The sequence below is a fragment of the Emydura macquarii genome, unplaced genomic scaffold, assembly GCF_026122565.2.
Source record: "Emydura macquarii macquarii isolate MOO-44397 ecotype Brisbane River unplaced genomic scaffold, CSIRO-AGI_Emac_v2 contig_1027, whole genome shotgun sequence".
In the NCBI taxonomy this organism is placed as follows: Eukaryota; Metazoa; Chordata; order Testudines; family Chelidae; genus Emydura; species Emydura macquarii.
Window position 1 is genome coordinate 7,043,244 of NW_027131164.1, and position 25,707 is coordinate 7,068,950.

Below are 25,707 nucleotides of genomic sequence, written 5' to 3' on the forward strand. Positions count from 1 at the left end.
TGTATTTTTCTGCCACTTTTGTAATCCTGTAAAGCATTTTAAAGGAAGCCAAAGGCAAATAAACTTAAGAGGGCTTTTAGTGAACTGGACAAGTGAGATTTTTATCTGCAGTTCCTCTAGTCGTTCCAGACATGTAATGGGCATATTGTATGACCGAGTTGCGTATCTACTAGCTCATAGGTTTTCTACTATCCTCTTTGCTCTTTTATTTAACTCATTGATGTTATAGTGCTATGCAGGATAAATTAGACAGAGTAAGGCCAGCTTTAGGTCAAGAGAATGGGTGGTGCTTTGACTTTAGAGGTAGCTTACAAAGCTATTTAATCAAAAGAGAATTGACATTCTGGCCAACCAGAAATCTAAAATGATGCTTTCAGAGTTTGGGTGAAATGATGCAATACTTTAAAAATCACCAGGAAGTAAAGCAACCCCTTCCGGTCTGAGTTTTGAATTATTGGATGGTTGGCCTTGAAAATGTTCACCTTCCAGCGCTTATAGCCATCGAATTTTTAACTCCTCTCTACTGACTCTGTTGTTGCTGCCCTCTGAGTTAATTTTGAGTGAGAGCCTTACTGGGATGTCAGGTTTCTCCTCCGTAATCAAGGCTTCTGAGAAAATTATTTTTAAGTTACATAGAAGGAATCTTGACCTGAACCTTTTGAATATCAGAGTTGATTTAATAGGACTAGATATAGTAACAAGAAGGATCAAGGTCCTTTTGTGGGTGGGACGTGGTTTCTAATATTCAGTGATTTTTCTGAAGGAGGAAAAAAAGAGAGGAGCTGCAAGTTTACATGATTATATCACTGCTCTTCTGGCAGTGCTCTCCTGTACCCTGGCTTTTCCTTCTTCTATGAAATATATATTATAGAAGTAACAACTTTTGCAAAAGTAGGATTTGTTGTCACATTATTAGGGAGATCAGACACTAGAATGCACTGGATAAGGAAGAATTGTAAGGGTGAAGTCCTTTGCATTCCTACTGGCTGTTTTCTCTCTGACAAGTAGAGTTGAGAATCTGTCCCTACAAATACATATGAGAACCACAACATTTGAATTCATGTAACACAATTCATCAAATAAGGCAGTTTGGACAAGAAATAAGTTCTACTTCCAGTTCCATTTACACTGCTTTCATAATGAAATATGTATTTTTCTAGTATTGTAGCAGCAGATTCTTGTAGTGACAGTCATATTTTTTCTCCCAGTAGCAACATGCTAAAGACGTGAAATAAGAATTGGGGGGAGAAAGTTCAAATGTTATAAATTTATTTTGGGACATATATTGCAACCGATCTGGAAGCTTTTGATAATTCAGGCAAAAATCAATATACTTCCAATAAAACTTTTTTAAACGTCCAGTAAAACAATATTTTAAATGTGTATATATACATTTTAATTAAGGGAACATTTTAGCAGGAGTTACTTAACTTTGTTTATACTGCATTCCTCTGACATAGCTCTTTCCAGATTGAAAGGATGCAAATGAGGTAAGAATTAAGGCAAACCTAAAAGGCATGCAAATGGAATTACATTTATATTCACTGACAATACAAGCACATGTGTGGATCAGACTCATGAACTGAGGAACTTTTGCCCTCTGTCTGTCCAGTACTACTTTACAGCAGAATGGTGACATGGTTTATAATCAACAGTTACATTACCATGGGAAGTCAGTGTCACTAACATTACTCAGGCTAGGAGACACATAGCTAACATCAGTAAAACGAACAATCAATAATATAATTTCAGTGCAGCATGGTACTGCTGCACAGGCTTCAGAGGAATAGGTTGTTATGAAATGACATTGCACACGTCACATTGTGGCAGTTTATTTTTATAATATATACTTTTAAAATTCTTTAGCAAATGACATTCTCATGCACACAAGTGTTTCAAACACAAGAAGCAAGTCCATTTATAGGTAGTCCAAGCAATTTGTGTGTGTGTGGAAATAGCTGCAAACTGAATGGAACATCTAAACTTCTGTGCAGTCCATAATACATTTTACATTAGCTCATTTTTGAATGTCACACTGCAGGAGTAATACAATGGAAGGATCACTTTTTGCCGCTTCTTTGAATTCATCCAGTGTTATCTGGTCATCTTTGTTCTTATCCATCTTGCTGAAAATCTTGTCTACTCGTTGCTCTGGCGTAAGTCCATCCTCATTCATTTTCATCATTATCACAGTACCCACCATCTTGTAAATAGCCTTTGGAGAGAAAACAAAAGGAAAACAATAATTTTAAAAAATCAAGAGTTGGAGTAAGTATAATTAAATGTAGTCAGTGCATGTTTAAGGTGACATGATTGTATGCAGAGATAATTTTCTATCTTGCATCCGACAAAGTGGGTTTCTGCCCACGAAAGCTTATGCCCAAATAAATTTGTTAGTCTTTAAGGTGCCACAGAACTCTCATTACCTCGAGAAGGTGATTAACATTGTGCCTTCAATTTGTTTTTAAAAATCCCAAGCCCATTTGCTTCTGACAACAAATAACCTCAAATATTTTAACTCAATTTATTAATATAAATACAAGATTCTTTAAACTGCTTATTCCATTAGGCACATTAGAACCAATTTGATTCTTCAAAGACCTGGAACCTTTGTTTAATAGTAAGGTTGATTTTCTTTATGTGAGTTTCCAGTTACAAGTGGATTCATAGTTTTATTTATGATAACTCAATAGAAGTGTAGTTCTTTAGTTGTAAAACAAATTGGAAGAACAACACTATAGCTCAAATCCCCTATGCTCTGGATCAGATGTTTTTAACAACCCTCAGCTCTTTGAAACACTTTACACAAAATTTGACTGATCAGTTTCTTAAGGTTGTATCCTTCAACTATTTGGTTTTTTTGTTAAAAGATCATGTTGATCTAATAAAAAGCAACATGATTATCTGTGGAACATTTGACCAAGAATAAAAAGGTTTTCCCATCATGTAAAAATGTAAAGTTGTTTTAGATCTATGTGTGTGTTTGAGAATTCCTATTTTAGGCTCTAGAAGTGTTCACACACATCAGAAAATGGTCAAATGTATCTCTGTTAAACTATAAGTACATGCATGTTTGCACACGCTGCATAGTTCTCAGAAATCATGAAAACAAAAATCTTTCAATTTTCTAATCACTTTGAGAAACAACACTAAATGACGGATCTGCATTATTCTATTAAAAGGGGTGTCAAGTGAACTAGTCTGGATAACAAATTCCTAATGTTTACTGGACACTGGAATATTCTATTTTGGATAATGGAATGTTTTGTACAACTGAAAAAATTGTTTGGAGAATCCAAATTAAGCTATTGTATGTACTAAAAATATCAGTCTATATTCTACTAATCACTAATTTGGCAACATTTTTAGAAGTTACTTCAGCACATTTTTATAATGGAAAAGCCTATTACTAATGGAATTAGCACTCTATTGTTGAACAAGTAAGTTCTAACTATTTTAATGTGTTGTGAGATGCAAACTCCTTGGTGAAACTATGCTTTCCACCAACCAATAAGAATTGGTTAGATTTCAGCATTATCAGCACAGTTTCTATAGGAATACGTCATTTGTGCAAAGCTGTATGTTTTATGCACAAATTCTTCTGATGAGCTCAGCATGCCACCCAGGCCTGCTTGTGAGTGTTTGTATCAGGAATTTTTAAGTGTACTGGAACAGATGATACACCGGCTTTATGGAAAATGTTCACACAAATTATATGTTTGTGATAGTGTGTAATATTTATCTTACCTCTATAATTTCCAGCATCTCCACTCTTGTAATTTTACCATCGCCATCTAAGTCATACATATTAAATGCCCAGTTTAGTTTCTGTTCAAAACTACCCCTTGAAGTGATGGACAATGCACAAATGAACTCTCTGAAGTCAATGGTTCCATCGCCGTTCTTATCAAAGGTTCTGAAGGCGTGTTGGGCAAACTTTGAAGCATCTCCATATGGAAAAAACTGCAAAATGAAATAGAAATGCAGTAATGGGATGTTCAAGGAAATAATCTGTCTGCATACAGAAATATTAAAATGAAGCTTTCATGAAAAGACTTACTGTGATTGTAAAATAATTTTATTGCATATTCCGATTTATTGCTGATAAACTGAGTATAGTCTCAGTGCATAATATTTAAAAAGTGACTCTTTGCAAAAAGGTGCCTGATACACTGTACAGTAAGAGCATTAAGAGCATTTTCATAAAAAGAAAAAAGCTTCCAACAAGGAAATTGTACTGTTGTTTTGTACCAACCCACTACACTATCTTCAAAGCTAACCTTTAACCAGATCATTTTTAAAGTGCAGGTTTACACAGAGAAGTGATTGTAAATAAAAACAATAGCACGGAGGGAGCTGGCATTCCATGTTTATTTATGGCAGCAACTTCCAAAGGACATTTGCTTAGTTTATATGTAGACAGATATTTTCTATCTTCCAGCCTTGCAAATGCAACCTGTCATCTGAAAGTCAAGCTGAGTTCTTTCTGGCTCAAGTATCATTCTCAGTAATATTCTGCAATTGAAAAACGTAGCCTAATCTTATTCTGAATGAAGTCAACAGGGGTTGTGCCGTCAAATGCAGGAGTCAGCCATTAGTTAACAATTCTGTTGCTGGTGGATTCTGTTCTAGCTTGAACAACTCCAGCTCTCATCATTGTTTAGCTCTGCAATGTGAATAGCAATGAAAACCTCTCTCTTGGGAGAAAGGTAAGTAAACATCTTGTGACTTGAATAAATGAGGGCGAGCCATTTTAGAGCCATTTTTCTGATCATAACTATCTTTTACAGTGGGTGCCTTTAAACTGGGTCTGGATCTGAAATGGTTAAAGTGATATCTGTTCTAAGTACAGGAATTATTCCAGCAAATATCGCAACAAATGCCACAAATTCACATGACCAGCACTCAGTCTTTATTTTTAAAATCTGTATTTTTGCTGCTTAAGAGGAATCAGTTGTTTTTCTGCAGTCAAGTACACGTGCATGCCTGCTGCTGTTAAAGAATGTGATCACAAATTCCACACATGCAGTATAAAATCGGGAACATATGTTTACTTATGCTGATTTGCATAATACAAATAGGAAATAAACTGAGATCCAACGAGATATTACATTCTGCTACTCATGTTCAGTTATGTTTCTATTATCACATAAAAATGCAGCAAATTCTAGTTTAGCCAAACCATTTTAAATGACTGTTGCCTGCATGTCTGGGGCTGAGACTCTAATAACTTTAATGTCTTTCTCACAGGGATTCTCTCTCTTACGGACTCAAAGCAAGAAAGCATCCTTATTCAAGAAGAATGGTTTCAAACGCAGGCTGAAATCTTATTGTAGGCAAAGGGGATTTAAGTGCTTCCTGCCTCTGGACCAATGTTCAGACAGCCCCAGCACCATGGAATCCGTCAGAGGTCTTTGGGCACTCTCATGATATAACTCCGCAATGGGGGGAGGCGAATACCATTTCAATGTCTCATCTTGACTAATGTTGAATATGAGGGGATCATGTTTTGGGAACCAGGACTCTCTTGGCAGGCCGGGAGTAGATGTAAGTCCCAGTCCTGTGTCTTAACTACAAGACCAACCTTCCCTGCTGTGTAGGGTCCTGAATGCCACTGAACTATATGCAGTGTGGTCCAGGCTCACTCCCAGATGCAGTGTAGACGTACCTGCAAAAGGCCTGTTTTCTAGTGTCTTCCAAATGGCTGTATTTTACACCCACTTTGCACCGGTGCTAATGACTACACAGGGTGCAAGTGGAGAACTGGGCCTGAAATCTTCAGCCATTTCTTTAGCTATGCCTCAAGCAGGCATCTGTTCAGAGTTGGATAAAAAATACAATGTGGTTGTCTACTTTGTCTTCATGCCCTTCTTTCATTCTGACCTCTACATATACTTTGCTGTATTGCAAAATGAGCTGATGAACCATGTTACTTTCCTTGTGCTTGCCTAAAGGATATTTGTATATCAGGCTGTTTTTCCAGCTTGTCAAATATTTATGATACCTGGCATTACACACTCCTGAGAGCAGAAAATGTTTTTAAAAAAAAGCACAAAGCGAATTCAAACACATCTCCCGTGATACATGTTGCCATGGAATACAGGCTTATGAAATGTGGAAGTGGCTTTGGCCATTCAATATCAGAACAGTTTTAATTCCCATTAAAATGAAATCGCACCTTTTTTTATAGGTAGATCATAATAGATATGGACGTGGTACAGCTTGGAATATCTGTTTCTTGTCTGAAGTGACCTTTGCATATTCTCATTTGTGGGGTGCCCATGGCAACGATGAGCAGAGCAGCACTGGTTGTGGGGGTGTCCTCTCCTGATACCAGATGTGCATAGCTTAGTTTCTAGTTCCCAAACCCCTCACTTTTTGCCTGCTCATGAGAAATCTTACAGGGTCAAATGTAAAGTTTCCTGTTAACATCTTGTGAGGTGATGGATAATGTCAGGTAGATCACTGTGCAGTTTAGACTGCTGAGCTATCTCGGTCCTGACTCCTTTGCTTATTTCCATTCCAAAATATACCAGGTTTAAGTAGTTTCCTTCCATTAATCCATGCATATACCCAACACTTGATATGCCTCAGGGAAAGCCATGCCGTGGGTGGTGGTTTCACAGTTTCATGGCATTTAAGGCCAGAAGGGACCATTACACCATCTAGTCTGACCTGCCTAGATCATGCCCTTACACTTCACCCAGTTACCACTGCATTGAACCCAATAACTTGTGTTTGGCTAAAGCATATCTTCTAGAAAGGTATGCAGGCTTTTCCAGAAGGCATCAAGAGATGGGGTATCCAATGCTTCCCTTGGTAGTTTGTTCCAATAGTTAATTACCCTCATTGTTTGTTTAAAAACAAAAAAACAGGTGCCTAAATTCTAATTTGAATTTGTCTGGCTTCAGCTTCCAGCCATTGGTTCTTCTTTACTTAAGCTGCTAGATTAAAACGCACAGTTGCACTCACTCTTATCTCCCCACAAAATAACTTGAGAGATGACTTGATTACAATCTTTTGGATAAACTAAACAGGTTGAGCTCTTTAAGTCTCACTATAAGGCATTTTTTCCAGCCCTCCAATCATCTTTGTGGCTCTTTTTTTTTTTTTTGCACACTTTCCTGTTTTTCAACATCCTTCTTAAAATGTGGATGCCAGAACTATATGCAGTATCCATTATCAATCTAACAAAGGCCATGCACATAGATGAAATCACAGCCTGTTTATATAACCAAGGATTGCATTAGTTGTTTTTGCCTCAACAACACACACTGGAAGCTCACGTTGTTACTTGTCCACTATGAGCCCTAAAAATCCTTCTCCGAGTTATTGCTTTCAGGATACGGTGTACTGAAAGGATGGCCTGCACTCCTGTTCCTAGATACAAGCTCTTGCATTTGATTGTATTAAAACACATCTTGTTAAAACAGGCTCTGGTTACCAAGCGATCCAGGTCACTCTGGATGACTGCCCTGTTCTCAGAATTATTTACCACTCTGCCGATCTTTGTGTCATTTGCAAATTTTATCACTAGTGACTTTATATTTTCTTCCAGATAATGAATTAAAATGTTAAATAGTACTTGATCCTAGTACCAATCTCTGCAGAACCCCACTGGAACATCCTCCTTTGATGATGATTCTCCATTGACAACTGTTCTCTGAGATGTCAGTTACTTCTTAACCCATTTAGTGTGTGTTTTATTGATATTATGTAGAACTGATTTTTTTAAAATTAGCATTTCATGCAGGACTCAATCAAATGCCTTACAAAAGCTTTATTTACTCAGTTACTTGTCAACCAAACTTGCATCTCAAATAATGAAACTAGTATAATGCCTAGCATTAATTATTTTCCTATTTGGCAACCTGGATCTTTATGCCTTGGACCTCAAAGGACAGCCCTATATTAGGGAAATATCCCTATGCATGCATAGAGTTAGAGTTAAGCATGCACTGAGTTTGGTATGGGTTGCGATCTTCTTCAGGTGGTAAGCTGAAGAAGTATACTTAGTCCATTTTTTTGGTTTCTCCAGGACCCAAGACTCAGCATGAGTGAATTCCTCAAGTGTGTATATCCAAAGGTAACACTCTGCGAACCATTCTCTTTTCTGGTAATGGCTTATTAAAAAGAAACTTTTTAGAAATCCAATTACAGGAGAGAAAACATACCATTCCTGTTCATAGCATTCACAGCACAACCTCCAGTGTTCAAAAATCATGAGATTGGCATAAAACATGATGAGGTTTAGTTCTGTTTTAAGAACTCTTTCTTTGCCTTTAGCTTTCTGAGCCTTTACAATGCATGCTGGGTCAAGTTTTCAGGATTTTCTGACACACCATAAGGGCTAGAAACTTTTTTAAAGAAAACTGAGATTCTCACAGGATTCCAGGATCTGGGGCTTTAAGAAAAGCACCAACTATCGTGGAACTCATGATAAAATTGTATGTTTTGGCAATGCTGTGCTAAATACAAGGAGGTCTTGGGGCAGTGAAAACTCAGAACTAGCTGCAGTGGCGGTTCCATACCAGTTCCGCAAACCACATCAGTATAAACATTCTAATGTTAAACGTATTCCAATGATGTTGTCCCACACTGGTTTGTTTCACCAAGAACTTGGTAATGGTCCAAATCCAAAAGGCAATTAGAATGAACCTAATTCTGTTTCCATTGACGTCAATGGGAGCAAAGTTAAACGAACACTAGTGAAATGCTTTTGAAAATCCCACCCATCAGGCGGCTGTTCTACTGCATACTGGGTCTAATACATTGTTATGTTTACTATATTGCATGGGTTTGAAAGGCTGTTTATTTTGTGTGTATGTGATGTTTTCTCTTTCTTTCTGATTTTTTTAGGCTATGAAACTTCACTCATGCTGCCTCACAACGGGCATGTTGAGGTTGAGGAGCCTGGCTATTGTCAAGGAGTCAGCACATCATGCTAAAGGAGATTGATAATCCCCTTTGCAGATCTCTTTATTGCTTTCATTAGTGGTCACTATGAACATTACAGTAGACAGACAAAGATAAATGGAACAGGAAAAAATAATTTTTGCCCCTCTCCTAACTAGAGAACCTCGCTAATGTGCTTCACCATTCTAGGCCCTGTTAACATCCCTGGTGTACAAGGCCCTGGGCTCCCAGGCATTCCTTAGGCCATCATTAGTGGTGTTCTGGACTGTCTCAGCAGAAAGGGAAATGCTGTTACATCTTCATCAGTCACTCTTACGTGCAGTGACTTTGCTCCTCTGTACCGAAACGTGCCAAAAATGGAGTGGCCCGTGGGAGCAGAGCAGCATAGCGGAGTATCCCTTTAGCCCATTAGAACAAGTGCTGCAGAATGAGTGATAAAGAGAACGTAGGAAACGGGTCAGAAAGATACTGGCATCATGGGCTGCTGTGAATCAAGGAAAAAACAGACAAGGGGAGCAGAGAAGGAGACCCTGTGCTACTGAGACTAGCCATCAGACAGATTCTGTAGCCCAGCAGCCAGCCTGAGAGCTCTAGAATTGAGGTGGGTGAATTAGGATGGACCCTTTGGGTAGCAGGATGAGTAGAAAATAAAGAGGGGTCTGTCTTAATTTGTTCTTGGGGACCCGTCCATGTATCAGTACATCCCTAGTTTATATGAATGTGTGGACATAGTCTGGGTGCAAGCACCAGGACACCCATTAAGTTGTGTTCACATCTGCTTTGTACAGATTGTTGGTGATTTTTTAAAAAAACTTACTTTGTTCAAGGACAAAGTTTCCAATGTATATTTGAGAATTTTTGAACTATCAGTATTTAAATTACCCAATTTTTCTTCTGTCTTCCGAATGTTACTCGCACAATTGTAATTTGTTATTGCTTGGATATGTTTGCTTACAATACTAAGTTGGATGGCCTACTTAATAAACATTTGGAAAATCAAAAAAAAAAAAAATTCTGCCAGGGTTACTCCAGGTCAGTTAAGGTCACCTGAAGCCAATTAAGGAGCTTGCCACAGCAGTTAAAAGCCTCCTTTCAGGCAGACGGGACACCTGGAAGGGAGTTGGGAGAAGGAGCCGAGCAGAGCGGAGCTGCTACAGAGCGTGAAGCTAGTACTGTTGCTGCCACAACACCAAGGCACAGGAGTTAGGGAGAAGCCATCCAGGAGGGGGTGAGGGACGTAGGTCCAAAGGCCTGAAGGAGGCCCGGCCGCCCAGACAACTGAGTGGAGGAGTTGAGGTGGGGGGACCTCACCCACACAGGGGAGGATCACAGAAATGGAGAGACTCAAGGCGAGGAAGACGGAAAAACCTTCCTCCCCGATTCCAGGAAGTGGACTGCAAGCAAGGGGGTCCATGGACAAGCAACCCAGGGAAGGGAGTAGCTCTCGTGGACTAAGCAGTTTGAGGCTACTTCTCGCAGGGTCCCTGGGTCGAGGCCTGGGGTAGAGGTTGGGACCAGCCCCCCCACCCCTGCTCCCGCCCAGCCACACCACCAGCGTAGTCGAAGAGAGCGCAGGACCCCTGGGGCAGAATAGGCCTCCCTTGCCATACCATACAACTGGGAATTGAATAATTCCCTATTACTCTTCAAGGCCAAGAGCTGGATGTTTCTCCTCTGGGTTAATATGACGGCATTTAAGATGTTCTCTACCTGAGTATTGAGATGAATGGATGAGTTCAATGCTTTTTGCTGTTTGTTCTCCTAATGGCAGCAAATACAACAGCAGCTCACTGAATTGGAACTCTCTTCCCAACTAGCAACTGGAACTTTTAATTGATGCTTGAAATACCTGGAAGAAGCCGCTAAACCCGCACCTATGGATTTGTATTACTCTTGCTTCAGACAAACCAAAAATCATTGTCAAAAATGTTTAAAGAAAAAAGACAAGAATAATATTTTCATTGTCCAGCTTCCTGCTCTGAGAAGATTTCCATGTAAGAAATGGAGCCAAGAACCCATTAAAGAGGGAATTGGCATCTTGCCCACTCTTGAATTATTTTAAAAAGTATTCTTCTGTGCTCTTTGCTCCCAACTAAGGAACATTTAAAAAGCTTTGTTAGACATTTGGCCTAGAGATGAAGAAAGGAGGACAAGAACACTGTTGTGTTCCCTATTCCTGGGTAGAAACAGAAACTGAAAATAACCTCGGTCTATTCCCAGAAAACAGATCCTGAAATTACCTAAATTGGAAAGTTATTTATTTTTATTAAAGGGGAGAATCTGCTAAGGAGGGTGAAGGGGAAGAGAGAGGTTATTCACAACCATACAATAAAAGACAAAGTTGCTGAATCTACCTTTGCCTGATTTTTAGAAATAAATAGATGCTTAATGTCTATTGCTTTCAGTAGATGAGGAGTACATGTCTGTATATAGAAAGTGGCATACGTCAGGGGGAATTAAAGGAATTAAGCTTCATCTCTATGAAATCACTGGGCAAGAGAACAACATAACAAACTTTTTGTTTTCTTTGGTGGAAAAGTCCCATATAATTGGTCAGAAACTAATAGGGTTGTATAGACATTATAGAATTATATAGTTGGTATACAAACTATAAAAGGTTATTATTCTCTATCAGACTCTATGGGAGCTTTCATAGTGTGTACAGCATGTTACCGACTTTGAAAATAGATAACATCCAAAGGAAATAATCCTTAGATGGCACAAAAATGGTTCTGGAGAAAATGGGATTTACCAGTCAGGCAGCCTGCCATAGGCCAGTACCTGATGTTCCAGAAACAGACAAGAAACCAAGGTAGGGATTTTCAAAAGAGGCTGAGGGAGTTAGGGGGCCATCTCCCATTGAAATTCCTAATTCCCTTACGCTCCTTTGAAAAACTTAACCCAAACCCACATTACGGCTGGCCAACTTGCAATGTGTTCTGTTAAAAGGTACAAAGTCATCCTTGCTGCAGTCATCTTACAGCAGGAAAGATGAGAATGATTTACTTTTATGAGTATTGGATCTTGCCTTAGCCATGCATGTTATTGACCATAAAACCAGCCATTTATAAAATCAAAGCAGAGTCTGTCTTTGTGACCTTGTGCAGCATTGAATTCCATGGGTGAGCAGACACAGGCTATCCAAAGGGCAGGTGCAAAGTTAAATTTAACATTCCCTTCATTTCTGCCTGTCAAATCTCATCTCTTTTCTCATCCATGCTTTCTAAACTGTTTGGAGTCAAGCTTAACAGCCACATCACTCCTTTGCAGTGCTAGGGACAAGCTACTACTAGAATAAATAGACAATTAATCAGAAAAGATGGGGGCGGGGGGTATTTTTGGTGGGTTTTTTGGTAATGCTGGTTCCTAGTTTAGGAAAAGATGACAATTTCAGAGGGCTCTTGTCTCCTGGAAGATTTCTGATAATTCTCTTTGGCTCTCTGGAAATAGCTTTAACAGTCCCCAGACTACAGCACTAGAACAACTAAGAGGATTTAGTTATGGCTGCATATTGCAGGTCCTCAATTAGTAACTGACCTTTCAAAAGGTATTGTCAGCTGCAGCTCTCAAAGCACTCTACAACCATTAGCACTCAGATCATCCTAAATTTTATTAACCCCCATTCTACACATGGGCAAAACTGAGGAAGAGAGGTTAAATACTTGCCCAAGATCGTAATCCCTGAATCTATCACCTGGTTTGACAACACACCTCCTACTAAATATGCCTACAGTAACTTGTTTCAATAATAATTTGTCTACAGAATTGTTACTGTATATCAGCGTGTTCCCAAGTACAGGAAAATAAAATAAACCATACGCTCCACACCCATATTTTAGAATTTTTAATTAACTTATATTTTAAAAAGGGGCCTTTACGTTTTTAGTGGAGTGATAGCAATTGTTTCATGTGTGGCCAAAACCTGATTTTAGTTCAGAATGTGGATGTGAATCTAGAGCAAAAAAATTAAAATATACTTCGGTCACAGATAGAAAAATCAGCTCATCACAATTCTCTTGCCCGACCTACCACAAGGCCAGAATCTCAGGGCTTAATTATATCAGTATAATTAAACCACTACAGTTAAACTGGTATAACTATGCGGACACGCTTGTCTCAGACTAAGCGTGCCTTTTTCCAATTTAGTTTATGCCCAAGCTTTAACTCGACTATCTTAGCATGTGTCAAAGGAAGTGGGGAAAACTTTCCTAAGTGCCTGAGTCCTATTTTCAAAAGTGATTTAGGCATGTCCGTTCCTAAGTCTCATTGAAAGTCAAGGGGTGAACTCCTGATTGCATTAAGAAATCTTAAATTGAAACATGTAATCTCTTTACAGCAACAGAAAGGATTTTAAAAAATCATCTAATTTCAATTGATTTAACATATATAATGTCTGATATATGAAATACAGAACAATTAAAAATAATAAATGTATAATAATCCAGCTATGCAGACCAAATTTTATTGTCTATATTATATTAGTGCAATTTATTTCACTAAAGCAAAATTTGAAAGCTTATCACTTAACATGACATCTGATTTCAATTATTTTGCAATCATAAAAGCCATCTTTTCTATCCCAGTGAGATAAGAAATCATGAAAGAAGATCATCTACAACAGAATGTACCTGCACTGCACATCCACCCCACGTTTACATAATGAGTTGTGACATCATAGCTTAACTTCCATTTCATGTTTGCCCCAACTAGCCCTCCCTCCCACCCCAGTTGACTCTGCGTGGGGAAAGTGAAACCCCCCCCCTTCACCTTGTCTAATCTTTTGGTGAGAGAAAAATTCCTTTCCAGCTTCCCCTGCCTCCCACCAAGAAAGAAACAACTATCACAGTGCCCACAGCGGCTCCTGACAAAACCTGGAATTCACCACTTCGATTGGGGTGGGGGAGGGGGGGGGGCGCTGCTCTGCCTGGGCCAGGTAAAAGACAGCTATTCCTGCACCAGCACGAACCTAAATAGTGCCCCTTTCCCCTTCTAGTTACCTGCGGGGGAGATGGTCACTGTTCCCACACTGACGTGGTCTGTAGCAGCAGTAGAAAGTCACTCCCTGGCTCTCTTGCCCTTATAGGGGGACACACCTTTTTCAACAAGCCAGAAGCTGTTCCCACTGCTTAATGTGTGGTGAGGCCAATATGCTACGTTTTGCTCATTTGTAACTAGAGGAAAAGTTCTGAAAAAAAACCCCAGCACTCTAGGTGCAACGTTCATGTTAAATCCTCACCGCCACCAACAAAGGCATATTTAGTTTGATACCAATACTCAAAATACACTTTGAATTCTTGTTTGTAAAGGGACTAGGTTTAAGGAAATTATTTGTTTAGCATTGTTTGAACTTCAAATGCTTATAAACTGGAGGCCTTTTGAAACTCCTTTGCAGAAATACTGTACAGGTTGCATGTAAAATGTTTTCTGGAGAGGGCTAGTATTTCAGACTCTACATTTTATCCTTAACTTCAGATATTAACGTTAACAGATTGATCTGAATTAGAGAAACAGTGAGTTTAAAGCTGTTTGAGCTTGCAGTACATCAATACTAGAGATATTTTTATCCAGGATGTGGAAGCCAATGGTATAACCACTAAGTAGACTCTCCTGATCATGCTGCAGGGCAGTCCTGTTCAGTAGTTCTTTCAGGCGACAGTGCACCAGTCGTGAGGTCAGTTGTTACTGTTCTTGCTAAAGCTTCCATGTACAAAAATTTTGCCCATGAAATAAAAAGAAAATTTACTCATTTGTGTTCTCTGAAGAAAATCATTATAATTAAGAGGTCAACATGCTTGGCCTTCAACCAATAGGGCATGAGAATTGGAAGCTGACTAGCAAACTAAAACGTAGCCCTCCTTGGGAAAGTCATATATGATGTGACATGAGGATGACCTAGAATGTCCTAGCTTACAACTGCCAGCTCCTTTTTGAGCCAAACTACAAATTAACATACAAGAACACACTGTAATGGCTCAGGGGGAGATGAGAGGACAAATGTAGCTCTTTTATAATCATTACAAGTTACATTTCTGTTTCTCCAGAAGGTGAGTTGTAGTAGACATGCAGTCCTGGAGACTGCATAGCTCAAGGGATGTCACCATAACGGATCTCAAAATTCGCAAATAAGAAATAACATTAGGAAAAGAATTCATTAGGGCACCTGAACCAAAAAAAAGCTATGGAGCAAATCCTGCCACACTGACATACGTTGAGTATTGCCTTATGCCTTGAGTAGCGTCAGTGAAATGATAGAGAGTACTAGAGCAGTAAGGCACTAGACAAGGATGAAAGGTGTGTTACTCATAGGCTCTAAGGTCACAAGGGACCATTATGATCATCTAGTCTGACCTCCTTCACCATGCAGGCCACAGAACCTCACCCATCCGCTCCTGTAATAGACCCTTAACCTATGACTGAGTTATTAAAGTCCTCAAATCATGATTTAAAGACTTTAAGGTACAGAGAATCCACCAGCAAGTGAGCCGTGCCCCATGCTAGAGGAAGGCGAAAAACCCCTCGAGCCTTTGCCGACCTGCCCTGTTAGTTAGAACATGCTTGGTAACTCATTTGAAAAGTCTAGAGAGCATCCAGGGTAAATTACCATCTCACGTGCCTACAGCCTTTCTATTCCCCAGAGCCTCTTAGACCCTCAACCACCTGCTGCCTTGCAATCTCAATAGCTCTTTACTCAGCGAGAGCATGTCTCAATGGCAAAAATCACCAATGCATTTTTTGCTTTTAAAAGCTGAAACTGGTGATATTGCCCATCAATTCTGACATGGGATGGAGGAGACATTTGTGAATACACCTCTGACTTGAAGGGGAAGAGAATAAAGCACTAAAACACAAGATAGAATGCTTTTTGATCAGCTTATGTTACTTATTTACTTTTTTATTAAATAGTAGCTCCTTCTCGCTCCCACATTTAAAACAAACCAAAAACCCAGATAAATTTCCTAAACACTATGAACAAAAGTCATGCCAGATATGTATAAAATTTGAGAACATTCTTCTCAGTCAGTTCAGTTCATACTTCTTCATCAATTAGCATTAACACTTATTCCCAAAATTTCTCATTATGAATTAGATGATTTCTATACCCTGTGAACTTTATGGCAGTAATACTCAGCATAATACATATTATTACCAATATGGGGCAATGGAAATGTATTTCATCCCATTTATTTCCGTGGACTTTGGTTCAGACTCATGAGAAAATTAAGCTTTAAAGCACGTTCTTGTAATTCTCTATGTTAATTAAAGGTGTCACTAAGTAAGTGTTAAACAATTTAAATCTTTACTTAAAAGATCCACATTTAAAATTTGATAACAATGGCTCACATCCCATTATTGTTACTCAGTCCTTACTTAAGTGAAATGCCCATTCTTTACAATGAGAATTTTGACTGCTTAGGCAGTGAATAAGCACTTCAGAATTTGGTTCAGTGTAAGCAGAAGTAATTACAGAAGCTTATCTTCCATTAATACCTTAATCAAGTGTTAAGTGAGTTAGATCCTTCAAATGCACAGGTCTCTGAAATGTTCTCAGCTGTCATCCGGTTAGTTCCATACCACCATAGACAGCCACAAACACGCAGTTTGAAGAATGCTTCTTAAACAGTCAGAGCTATTTTGTTCACACGGAAAGTCAAATCGTAGTTACCCTGGATTAATTTTATTATTGAAATTCCAGGGGAGTTGATTTTAACAGCTAGATTGGAACATGCTCCAAATCTTCATTACGGAATGAGATTTCAACATATTGCAGTATGATTGGCTACACTGCATACCAATCTATGTACTGAGCTCTGTTCATATTTCAGATTTACCTTATGGATGGGCCTCATCAGATCTGATGTTAATCCACCTTTCTAGTATCATTCTGTTGTGCAGCAGAATCTCAGCAGTGCCCATGTGGAAACTTGCAATCTGGAGGATAAATTCATCCCGTATGCAACTAATGCATGTAGGACTTTCCCCAGATTTGCAGCACAGTTCTATGGAGAGCTTCACAACCATTTTTCTAATAACTGGAGGAGGAGTCAAGGGAATAGAGACCGTAAAAATACTACTGTTCTGCACCACCAAATGCTTAAGTTTGTGTGCATGAGTAGATAGGATAGTAAACCAGACATTTGCTTTGCTAAGATATTTCCAGTTTTTAGATGAAGCTGTAGGGATCCACATTTAATTGCCGCACCCTCTGACAAAGCATGATCATTATTAGTCAAAAGAATTCTCTCTCTCCACATATTTTAATAAATATTTTCAAATAAACAGCACTATTGGGTTAAATTTATACACCTTTTAAAATCTTTGACCAACATGGTACAGCTCAGGCACTGCCTTTATCTCACTACAAGAGCTGCACATCTATAATCACAGGAACTGTAAGATTATCAAAGCAGCAGATGACATTTACATTGGTTCACCTATGGGACTTCAGCAGGAGACGACAGAATACTCAGTAAAGAAATAACCTTTCTGAGGATGTAATTTTCATTTATATTCATGCAGTTAGTCCTAGTAGGAAGAGATGCAATTTCAGAATTAGGGGCCTGCTCCTACTCTCACTGACTTCAGTGGACTCAAAATCAGTGGGTCCCCTGGGATCCCCTCCCCTTACTGCAACCATTCCATCTTTGCAGAAAACAGCTGTGCAATCCTCACAGGTCATACATCTTCCAGGGCATTTCCCAGAGCTAATGCACAAGTTGGTTGGATAACGTGGAGAAAGAAGGACAAATTATGGCTCACACTCCAGCACCTTTATGGTGCAAAGGGGCCATTAAGCTGCCCTAAGAGAGCAAATGCAGAGACACACTGTGCTGCAGCAATCCTTGGCTACTGTAATAGTCCCTTGGTGGGCACTGCAAAAGGTGCAAACTAGAACAGCATTAAGGTATATAGCCGCCTTCTCCTCTTCAGATGCAAAGTTTTGGCTTTATGTTCATTCATTAAATCTGCTACCTGATATTCAATGTGAATGCAATGGGTGCATATAAATGGAACTTGGTTTCAATTTGCAGGTTATGCTGCCTGGTAAGGAACTGGAATTACCATTACTTTCAGCATAGGCTGGTGGTATCATCGCTACATTGCACAGCAGAAGGTGCCAGAGGATTTTCTGCTATAAAGCTAATACAAATAGGTAGCAGAAATAAAATGTGAACTCCACTGCAGGGAAGCTTAATAATGGTGAGAAATGGCCTAGGAAAAAGACACAAGAAATGGTAAGTATTTTAAAAAGTGATCTGTATAAGAAAAGCAGGGAAGATATTTTATTAAACCTTCCCCCTCGCCCCCCCCCCCCCCACTTGTTTTTGACCTTAGAACTGTTTTATACACAAACTTCCAGTGATCTAACTAAACTGGTTTAATAAAACTGATCTAGTTATTTCAGTGTCTGTGTGGTGTGGTAACTCTTGTCCACACACAGCCTAACTAATTGAGTTTTAGCATGGTGCATGTTTGTATGCAGACCAGTCTTTGGACAGCTCAAGTGAAACACTAGCCCCCAATAAAGTCAATAAGAGTCTGTCATTAATGTCAGTGACGACTTCACTCATCAAGTCTGGTCTTCCCTGCTTTTGCCGGAGGTCTCCTTGGAAGACCAGAGAAGTGGGACAGTAATTTTTTTAACCATTGATAGGATTTGTCTTCCAAGTCTCTGTTGTATATTTGAGTTAAAACAGACAACAATTCAACAAAATGACAATCTTCTGAACTGTCAAAGACGCACCACTTCTACTGACTCCCACAGGAGCCGGGGTGCTCATCACTTCTGAAAATCAGACCAAATAATTACTAAGCAGTCTGACTAAAGATTTCTACTGAGCCTGGGGTTATTTGGGAGACGTGAGTGAATTATCCTCTTGTGTGAATTATTTGCAGTACGTGTCTGTCTCTCGTAGGATTTAGTACACCACTCACCACTGTACTGTCAGTGGACCTAAAGGCTTTTTTCTTTGTGGAAAGCTTAGTGTTATTGTGGACATTTCTTATTATGCTTTTCACAGAAAGAGCAGTTGGAAAAGATCTATTAGGACATCCAGCCTATATTCCTGCACATACAGGACTGAAATATGTCTTCCGCCATCATATGGGATAGCTGTTGCCCTATTTGCTGTGAGGTCTCCTTAATGCTTAAAAATGTCAAGATGTATTATGTGGTTTTTGTGTGTAATCTAATCTAATTTCCTTCTTTGACGGGAGGGAGCAGTAGATGCAATAAAGCTCGACTTTAGTCCCACATGACATTCTTATAAGGGCTAGATGAAATTACAATATGATGTGTGCACAACTGGTTGCAAAACTGTATTCAGAATAGTTATCAATGGTTTGCTGTCAAAATGGGAGGCCATATCAAGTGTGGTCCCACATAGGGTCTGTTCTGATCAATAGTCAATTGACCAGTATGCAGTATTTTCATTAACAACTTGGATGATGGAGTAGAGAGGACATTTATAAAATCCCAGGATGACACCCAGCTGGGATGGCCTGCAAGCCCTTAGCAAGACAGGATTAGAATTAAAAATGCTATTGATAAATGGGAGACTTGGTCTGAAATCAAGAAGATTAAATTCAGTAAGGTCACAGGCCAGTGTACTACACTCGGGCAGGAAAAACCAAATGGACCAATACAAATTGGGGAAGCATTGGCTAGGCAATAGTACCGCTGAAGAGGATCTGAGAGTTACAGGGAATCACAAAGTGCATAGAAGACAAATGTTGCCATCATAAATTTGTGAAAAAGGCAAATGTCATTTTGGGATGAACTAACAGGCGTATGGTATGCAAGACCTGGGAAGGAATCATTCCACTCTGCTCGGCGCTGGTGAGGCTGCAGATGGAGAACTGCATCCCAGTTTGGGGTGCCACTCTTAAGGAAGCTGTGGACAAATTTGAGGGAGGCCAGAGGAGAGCAACAAAATGATAAGGAGTTTGGAAAACATGACCCTGGGTGGAAAATGTGGGCACGTTTGGTCAAGAGAAGAGAAGTCTGAGGCTGGGGGATGTCACAGCTTTCAAATATATAACATATATAAAAGGGTCCCAGTATGCATTAACAGAGCTCACTTTAAACGGGACTACATTGACATGAACGAGGAACCACTTAGGTCATGCCCACAGCAGCCACTGGGGGAAGTTACAGCGCAACTCTTTGGTGCACGCTGCTAGTCACATGCCTGAAGTCTGAACTGCAGGGCAGTACAGCATAGCCCGAGTCTCTGTGCCACAGGTCTTCATCTGTAAAATAGGGATAATGGTACTTCCTTACCACAGAGCTGTGTGTGAGGATAAATATATTACGAAATTGTGAGGCGCTGAGCGCTGCAATGATGAGGTACATATAACTACGCCATAGCTTGGCAGACTTGCCAGATCTCTCTGGTGTTTACTGCTAATGTCTGCTCGGTGACCTTAACATTGGCAGGTGCATCTCTATGCATAGACACAGTCCACTCAACTAATATCACTGAATTTGGGGAGGCTTTTAAACAGTTGTTAGTCCTTCAGAAGAGTGAAGAATTATTTACAGAAGTTGTTCTCCCTTCCAGTGGTTGCACTAGGCATAAGCAGGCTAAGCAATTGCATAGAGTCACAAGCATTATGTGGTGGGTTGACTATTTTTTTGGTTTGGGGAAATAAGGCATTAATATCGTTTAGGAGGGGGGGTGAAGGGCAAGGCCCCCCCAAAACATTCCTGCTTTGGATCCCCCATGGGCTAACGCCACCTCCCCTCACACTGGTTTAAATTGGTATAACTACACTGGCTCGCTGTCAAGATACTCCAGATTTACATCAGTGAAAGTGTTAGCAGAATAAGGCCTACCGCTTTCACGTTCACTATTCAAATGAATGGAGTGGATTTTGTACAAGTGGTGCAGAGGCTGAATACACTCTCTCTGAAGATTGATTGGAGCCACTGTAGATAAATTGATGGGTTGCAGAAACCCAAATATGAAACATCTGGAAAAGGCATACTGTATTTACACACTGCAACAGGGAGAAGTCAAGTTACCTGTTGTTTATCACACATCCCCCGGCACATCTCATGTGGAGGGCGTAGCACTAAAAGGTTTCCAACATGCAGGATTAATATCTTTATTTAAATTGGTGGAGAATGAGTCATTAACTGGGAGGAAATTACTTGATTTGCAATCGCTGCTTTTCTGTAATTAGTTTTAAACAATGAGAAACTTAATGCAGCCACGGTAGTGCTACAAACTAATATGCTAGCAGATCTATTATTGCCCACCGCGCACAAACAAGCTCAAAATTATTGCCAAAACAATTAATATTCCTAGTGCATTACGACAGGGCTGGGACTGATTAAATGCTATTCCCTTTTATTCTTCTCCATCTGAGGGACAACATTGGAGCATCTCATTTAATTATTTTAATTTTTAGCACAGCTTACACTACGCCAAGGTCAGTCACAAGACAAGGATTCAACAATGGCAGAATCCAGATGTTCCATAGCTATACCCCTGCTTCATTACAACATCCCTTTGCTTGACACCATCTTATCTGTTTAGGAATCCGGGAACATACCAGACTGAAGAATGCATCAAATTTGCCCCTTAAAAAAAGCTTCTGACTGCTTTTCACTCCTGAAAAGGACTTTATTTTCCCAGTGAGTTTTGGCCCTGGAGGATCAACACATTAATTCAAATGTCATGCATGCTGTCTCATGCCACTTTTTGAATATCGATTTGTAGCTCCCAAAGAAGCAGGATTAAAATCACCAGTTTCTGCAGTTTGCAAAACAGGAAATTTGAAACAGAGATCATCAAAGTCTGAGATAATCACCTTACAAATAAATAGAGGGAGCTGCAAAATAAAGAGAAATAGCTCTCTCCAGACCCGTATGATTCTCATCCCCTAGGTATCTGAGTGCCACACTTACATTAATCACAGCTTTCCCATAAAGTACAGAAGTATTATTATCCCAGTTTTACAGAGGGGTGACTGAGGCATAAACTGATCAGGTGGTCACAATCACAGAGGAAGCCTTCAGCAGATGTGGGATTTGAACTAAGAACTCCTGAGATGGAGGCAGGGTCTTTAACCACAACACTCTCCATATTCCCTGAGTGCAATGAGACATACCCAAGAGTCCACCTCTGACCCACAGAGTCCTAAACTGCCAGCCACAGCCCAAACATGATTTGTAGACCGCAGCGCCTGTAACCGCAGGATGGGCACAATGTTCAGGGTTTAGTCTTGAACACAGAGTCCACTGCCTCCAGAGACAACCTGGAGCTTCCTACAAGCAGTCCTTTATTACAACTCATGCAGAAATCATTCTGCCTTCACCACACCTGGACCCAGCCAATAGCATGTCCTTGGGGTGGGCCACTACTAGTTCTCTTAAAGGCAAAGTCTACTACCATGAGGGCAAAGCTGAGCAGCTGAAGGTTGGTGAGCTCAAAAACCAAGTTTAATGAAAATGCCAGCTTATGATGGGGTACTGTTTTTATCCTCCAGTTTAGCATCCAGTCAGTAGAGGACTTCACAATCAACCTGTGACAATGACAGCCAAATTCCAGTTCTTGACCAGGCTACAGGCATTAGCTAAGAACTGGCAATCTCATAGCTGGAGACCAGACCAGGTCACCTATATGATAGTTTTTCTCAAAACAGGTATTAGTTTTATAAGAATGTATTTAGTATTAGACTCTAGGAACTGCTTATAAATCGCTGCATGCATTAATCTCACTTGTAATGTCTGTATTCCATACTATAAAAAAATAGGTACGTTTTGCTTTATAACTTTGAACTTGTGAACTCAGGCACGAGAATCATCCCCCTCTTCCTGCCCTGCTCTACCCATCCAGAAGGACTACCAAAATCAGACAGGCCGTCAAAGATCACAATGTAAAGAACTGGTTAATGGCCCCATCGCACCTGGGAAATGCTACCTGCAAGGAAGCTCTTCTTGTGTGCTTGGAAGATGAATGAAGGAAATAAAACAAAGCCACAGGAAAATTTTCCATCTTTTTGGCTGTTTGAATCTGAAGGGTCAGAGAGTCTAAACTGAAGCCAGATATCCTAGGGGCTGCCTTCTGGGTCTCCCCTGGAAGACATTTTAAATTGATAGTTCAATACAACTCTGTCACTTTTAAAATTTAGATGGTAACTCATTTGTGTATATATGCTTACTTGCTTTATCCTGTAAATAACTCCCTTATTTCTTTGTCATAGTTAATAAACCTTTAGATTGTTTATTACAGGCATTGTCTTTGGTGTATGATCTGGGGTACCAACTGATCTGAAGAAAGTGACTGGTCTCTTTGCGCCTGGAAGCAACCTGAATAGTTTGTGATTTGGGGGTGTAAGTGACCCTTTATCACTAAGTCCATTTTGTCTGGGTGGCAAGATAGATTTGAGAGCCAAAGGGGACTGTCTGTGATTTCATGGTAAGACTGTTACATTGATCCAGGAGTTCACATTTGTTAATGGCTGGATGAAATCTAATTATAGACCACACCACCAGTTTGGGCTGTCTGCTCTATTTTTAACAGTCTGCACTGAGACTGGCACTCACGTGAGCCACTCCAGACAGTCTGACACCCCCCAGTACAGAAAAAGGAAGTGCAACATGGGATCAGAGGAGAGCAGGGCCTGGCCAGCGGCTGCATGGGAGCAGGAGCTTTAGAAGGGAGGCAATCGCCTGGGAGCTGGCTGAATTGAAACAGCCAGGCAGCGGCACTCTGAGAGACAGAACAGGAAGACTGAGTGCCAAAGCAAAGACTCTGACGTAACAGCATCCCAGTGCAAGAGACTCGCCGGTATCTGGAGTGAGTTTTAACTGGCCAGATCAGTTCACTGTACCTCAGCTCGCTAATGTCATAACCTGTAATTAAAAGGTGTCATGCCTGATATCAGTAAATAGCTGATCAGTAACATTATTGTGTGGTGTATATACAGAGGACAAATTAAAAATTACAAACATTGAGAATTGTGTTCTTAAAGTGTATCTGCCAGGCAGGGCTAAAGTTACCCCATCCTAGACAAAGGGATGTGGTTCTGCCACCTTGAAGGTACTTACAAGGTACATTAAATGACAACGGGAATACCATTTGTATAGAAGGTAAGCAGGACCATCAAACCTGCAAGGGGAACAGATAATCACTCAGCATCACAGCAGGGGGAGGAGATTGCAGGAAAAGATCAATTTGCATGTTAGCAAACACTGGTGGGAAAAGAAACCAGCATTAAATGTCCTTCACTTTCAGACTCAATATCACATTCTTCACAGATGGAATGAACTTTATTCTGGGGGGTAACCGACAGAAGAATCCATTTCAAAGGTTCACTGGACTATAAAAGAGAATCCCAAGTTATCTTTCACCTAAGAAGACAAACAAATCAAGCACTTTGGACTTTGTGGGAGATCCTGACCAGAGGGGTGGTTAGCCACCTGGCTGGAAGGTAGATTGATAAGGAAACTACCTTGAACAAAGGCTGTAGTTTGTTGTGTTAAGTCTTAGCCACCAGAAAGCATTTTTCACTTTTATTTGCGTGTAACCATTTCTAATGCTACACTTTATACCTGAAGTCACTTAATCCTATCTCCTGCTGATAATACATTGCTTTTACTTTTAATCTAAACCAAGCCAGTGCTGTGTTCAATTTAAAGTGATTGTTAACTCCAGTCAAAGTGATAATCTGTGCATTTTGTCTTTTTAAAAGAGCAAATGAACATTATCTTCCCCTGCATGGTCCAGGAAAGGGCTGGGCATTGAAGAGTGCACAGGTTTGAGACAATTTAGGACCAGGAGTGTGCTGAGGTCATCCCTGCATATGGTAATTTGCTGATAGAGAGTTGAGAGGAGTGTTGTTTGGTGTTCTGTTGTGGCAGGCTGCTGGGATCAGAGCGCTGAACCAGGGATGCACAGCACAAAGATACTCCTGCAGACAGGAGTTGCAACCAGTCCATAAGTGATGGATAAAATAACTGGACTCTGGCCAGATGATCTGCAGGGCAATACACAGTTGCATCCATGAGAGGGATGGGCTGAAGGGAGAACCTCTGGCAGTATGGGCCAAGGATTCCCACTTGCATCTGCCTGTAATTCTCAAGGGGCTGGGTTGAGAGCTGGTGGATTAACCTTTGTGTTGCAACCACTAAAGCTGTTGTGCTGAGAGTATTTGATTTCTGGCAACCTTAGCAAAGGAATCCTCACTTACTGGGAATAGGCAAAGGTATGTGGAAATCGTCCGAGAGGTAGGGCCGAAAGGGATCAGAGCCTGCCTCCAAGCTCATGGTACACTCAGCATGCTGCCAGATATCAGAGGGGACTAGCGTACCAGTACAAGTAAATGCAAATATTAGGATGTGTCATGATTTAGTTGGGGTTGGTCCTGCTTTGAGCAGGGGGTTGGACTAGATGACCTCCTGAGGTCCCTTCCAACCACAACATTCTATGAAACTTGAAATTTCAGCTATCTCGTGCCAAAGCCTGTCTATTTCTATGAATTAAAGAAATAAATAATGGGCCAAATCAGTTTTGTTTAGGGAAAGCTCTCATTAAAGTCATAGATTTTAAGCTCTTTGGACAGGGACTGTGTTTTTATTTGCTTAATAAAGTGCTGTGCATACTTATGTCCCTTTATGTCAAACCAACCTAATTTCCTTCTTTGACAGTGTTACTGGCCTAGTGGATAGAGAGAAAGCAGTAGATGTGTTATATCTTGTTTTTCATAAGGCTTTTAACACAGTCCCACATGGCATTCTCATAAGCAAATTAGGGACAGGCAATCTAGATGGAATTTCTATAA

At 40.2% G+C, this 25,707-nt stretch overlaps 1 protein-coding gene across 2 annotated transcripts in view; it reads right to left on the reverse strand.

Annotated features, from left to right (window-relative positions):
• Positions 1–1,248: 1,248 nt before the first annotated feature.
• Positions 1,249–25,707, reverse strand: part of VSNL1 (visinin like 1) — a 125,325-nt gene continuing 100,866 nt past the window's right edge. For both annotated transcript variants that reach the window (XM_067544739.1, XM_067544738.1), the window contains exons 3-4: positions 3,748–3,963; positions 1,249–2,215 (exon numbers count right to left, since the gene is read on the reverse strand). In XM_067544739.1, the coding sequence (XP_067400840.1) occupies positions 2,018–2,215; positions 3,748–3,963 (414 nt within the window). In that variant the 3' untranslated portion in view covers positions 1,249–2,017. The remainder of the gene's footprint in view (positions 2,216–3,747; positions 3,964–25,707) is intronic.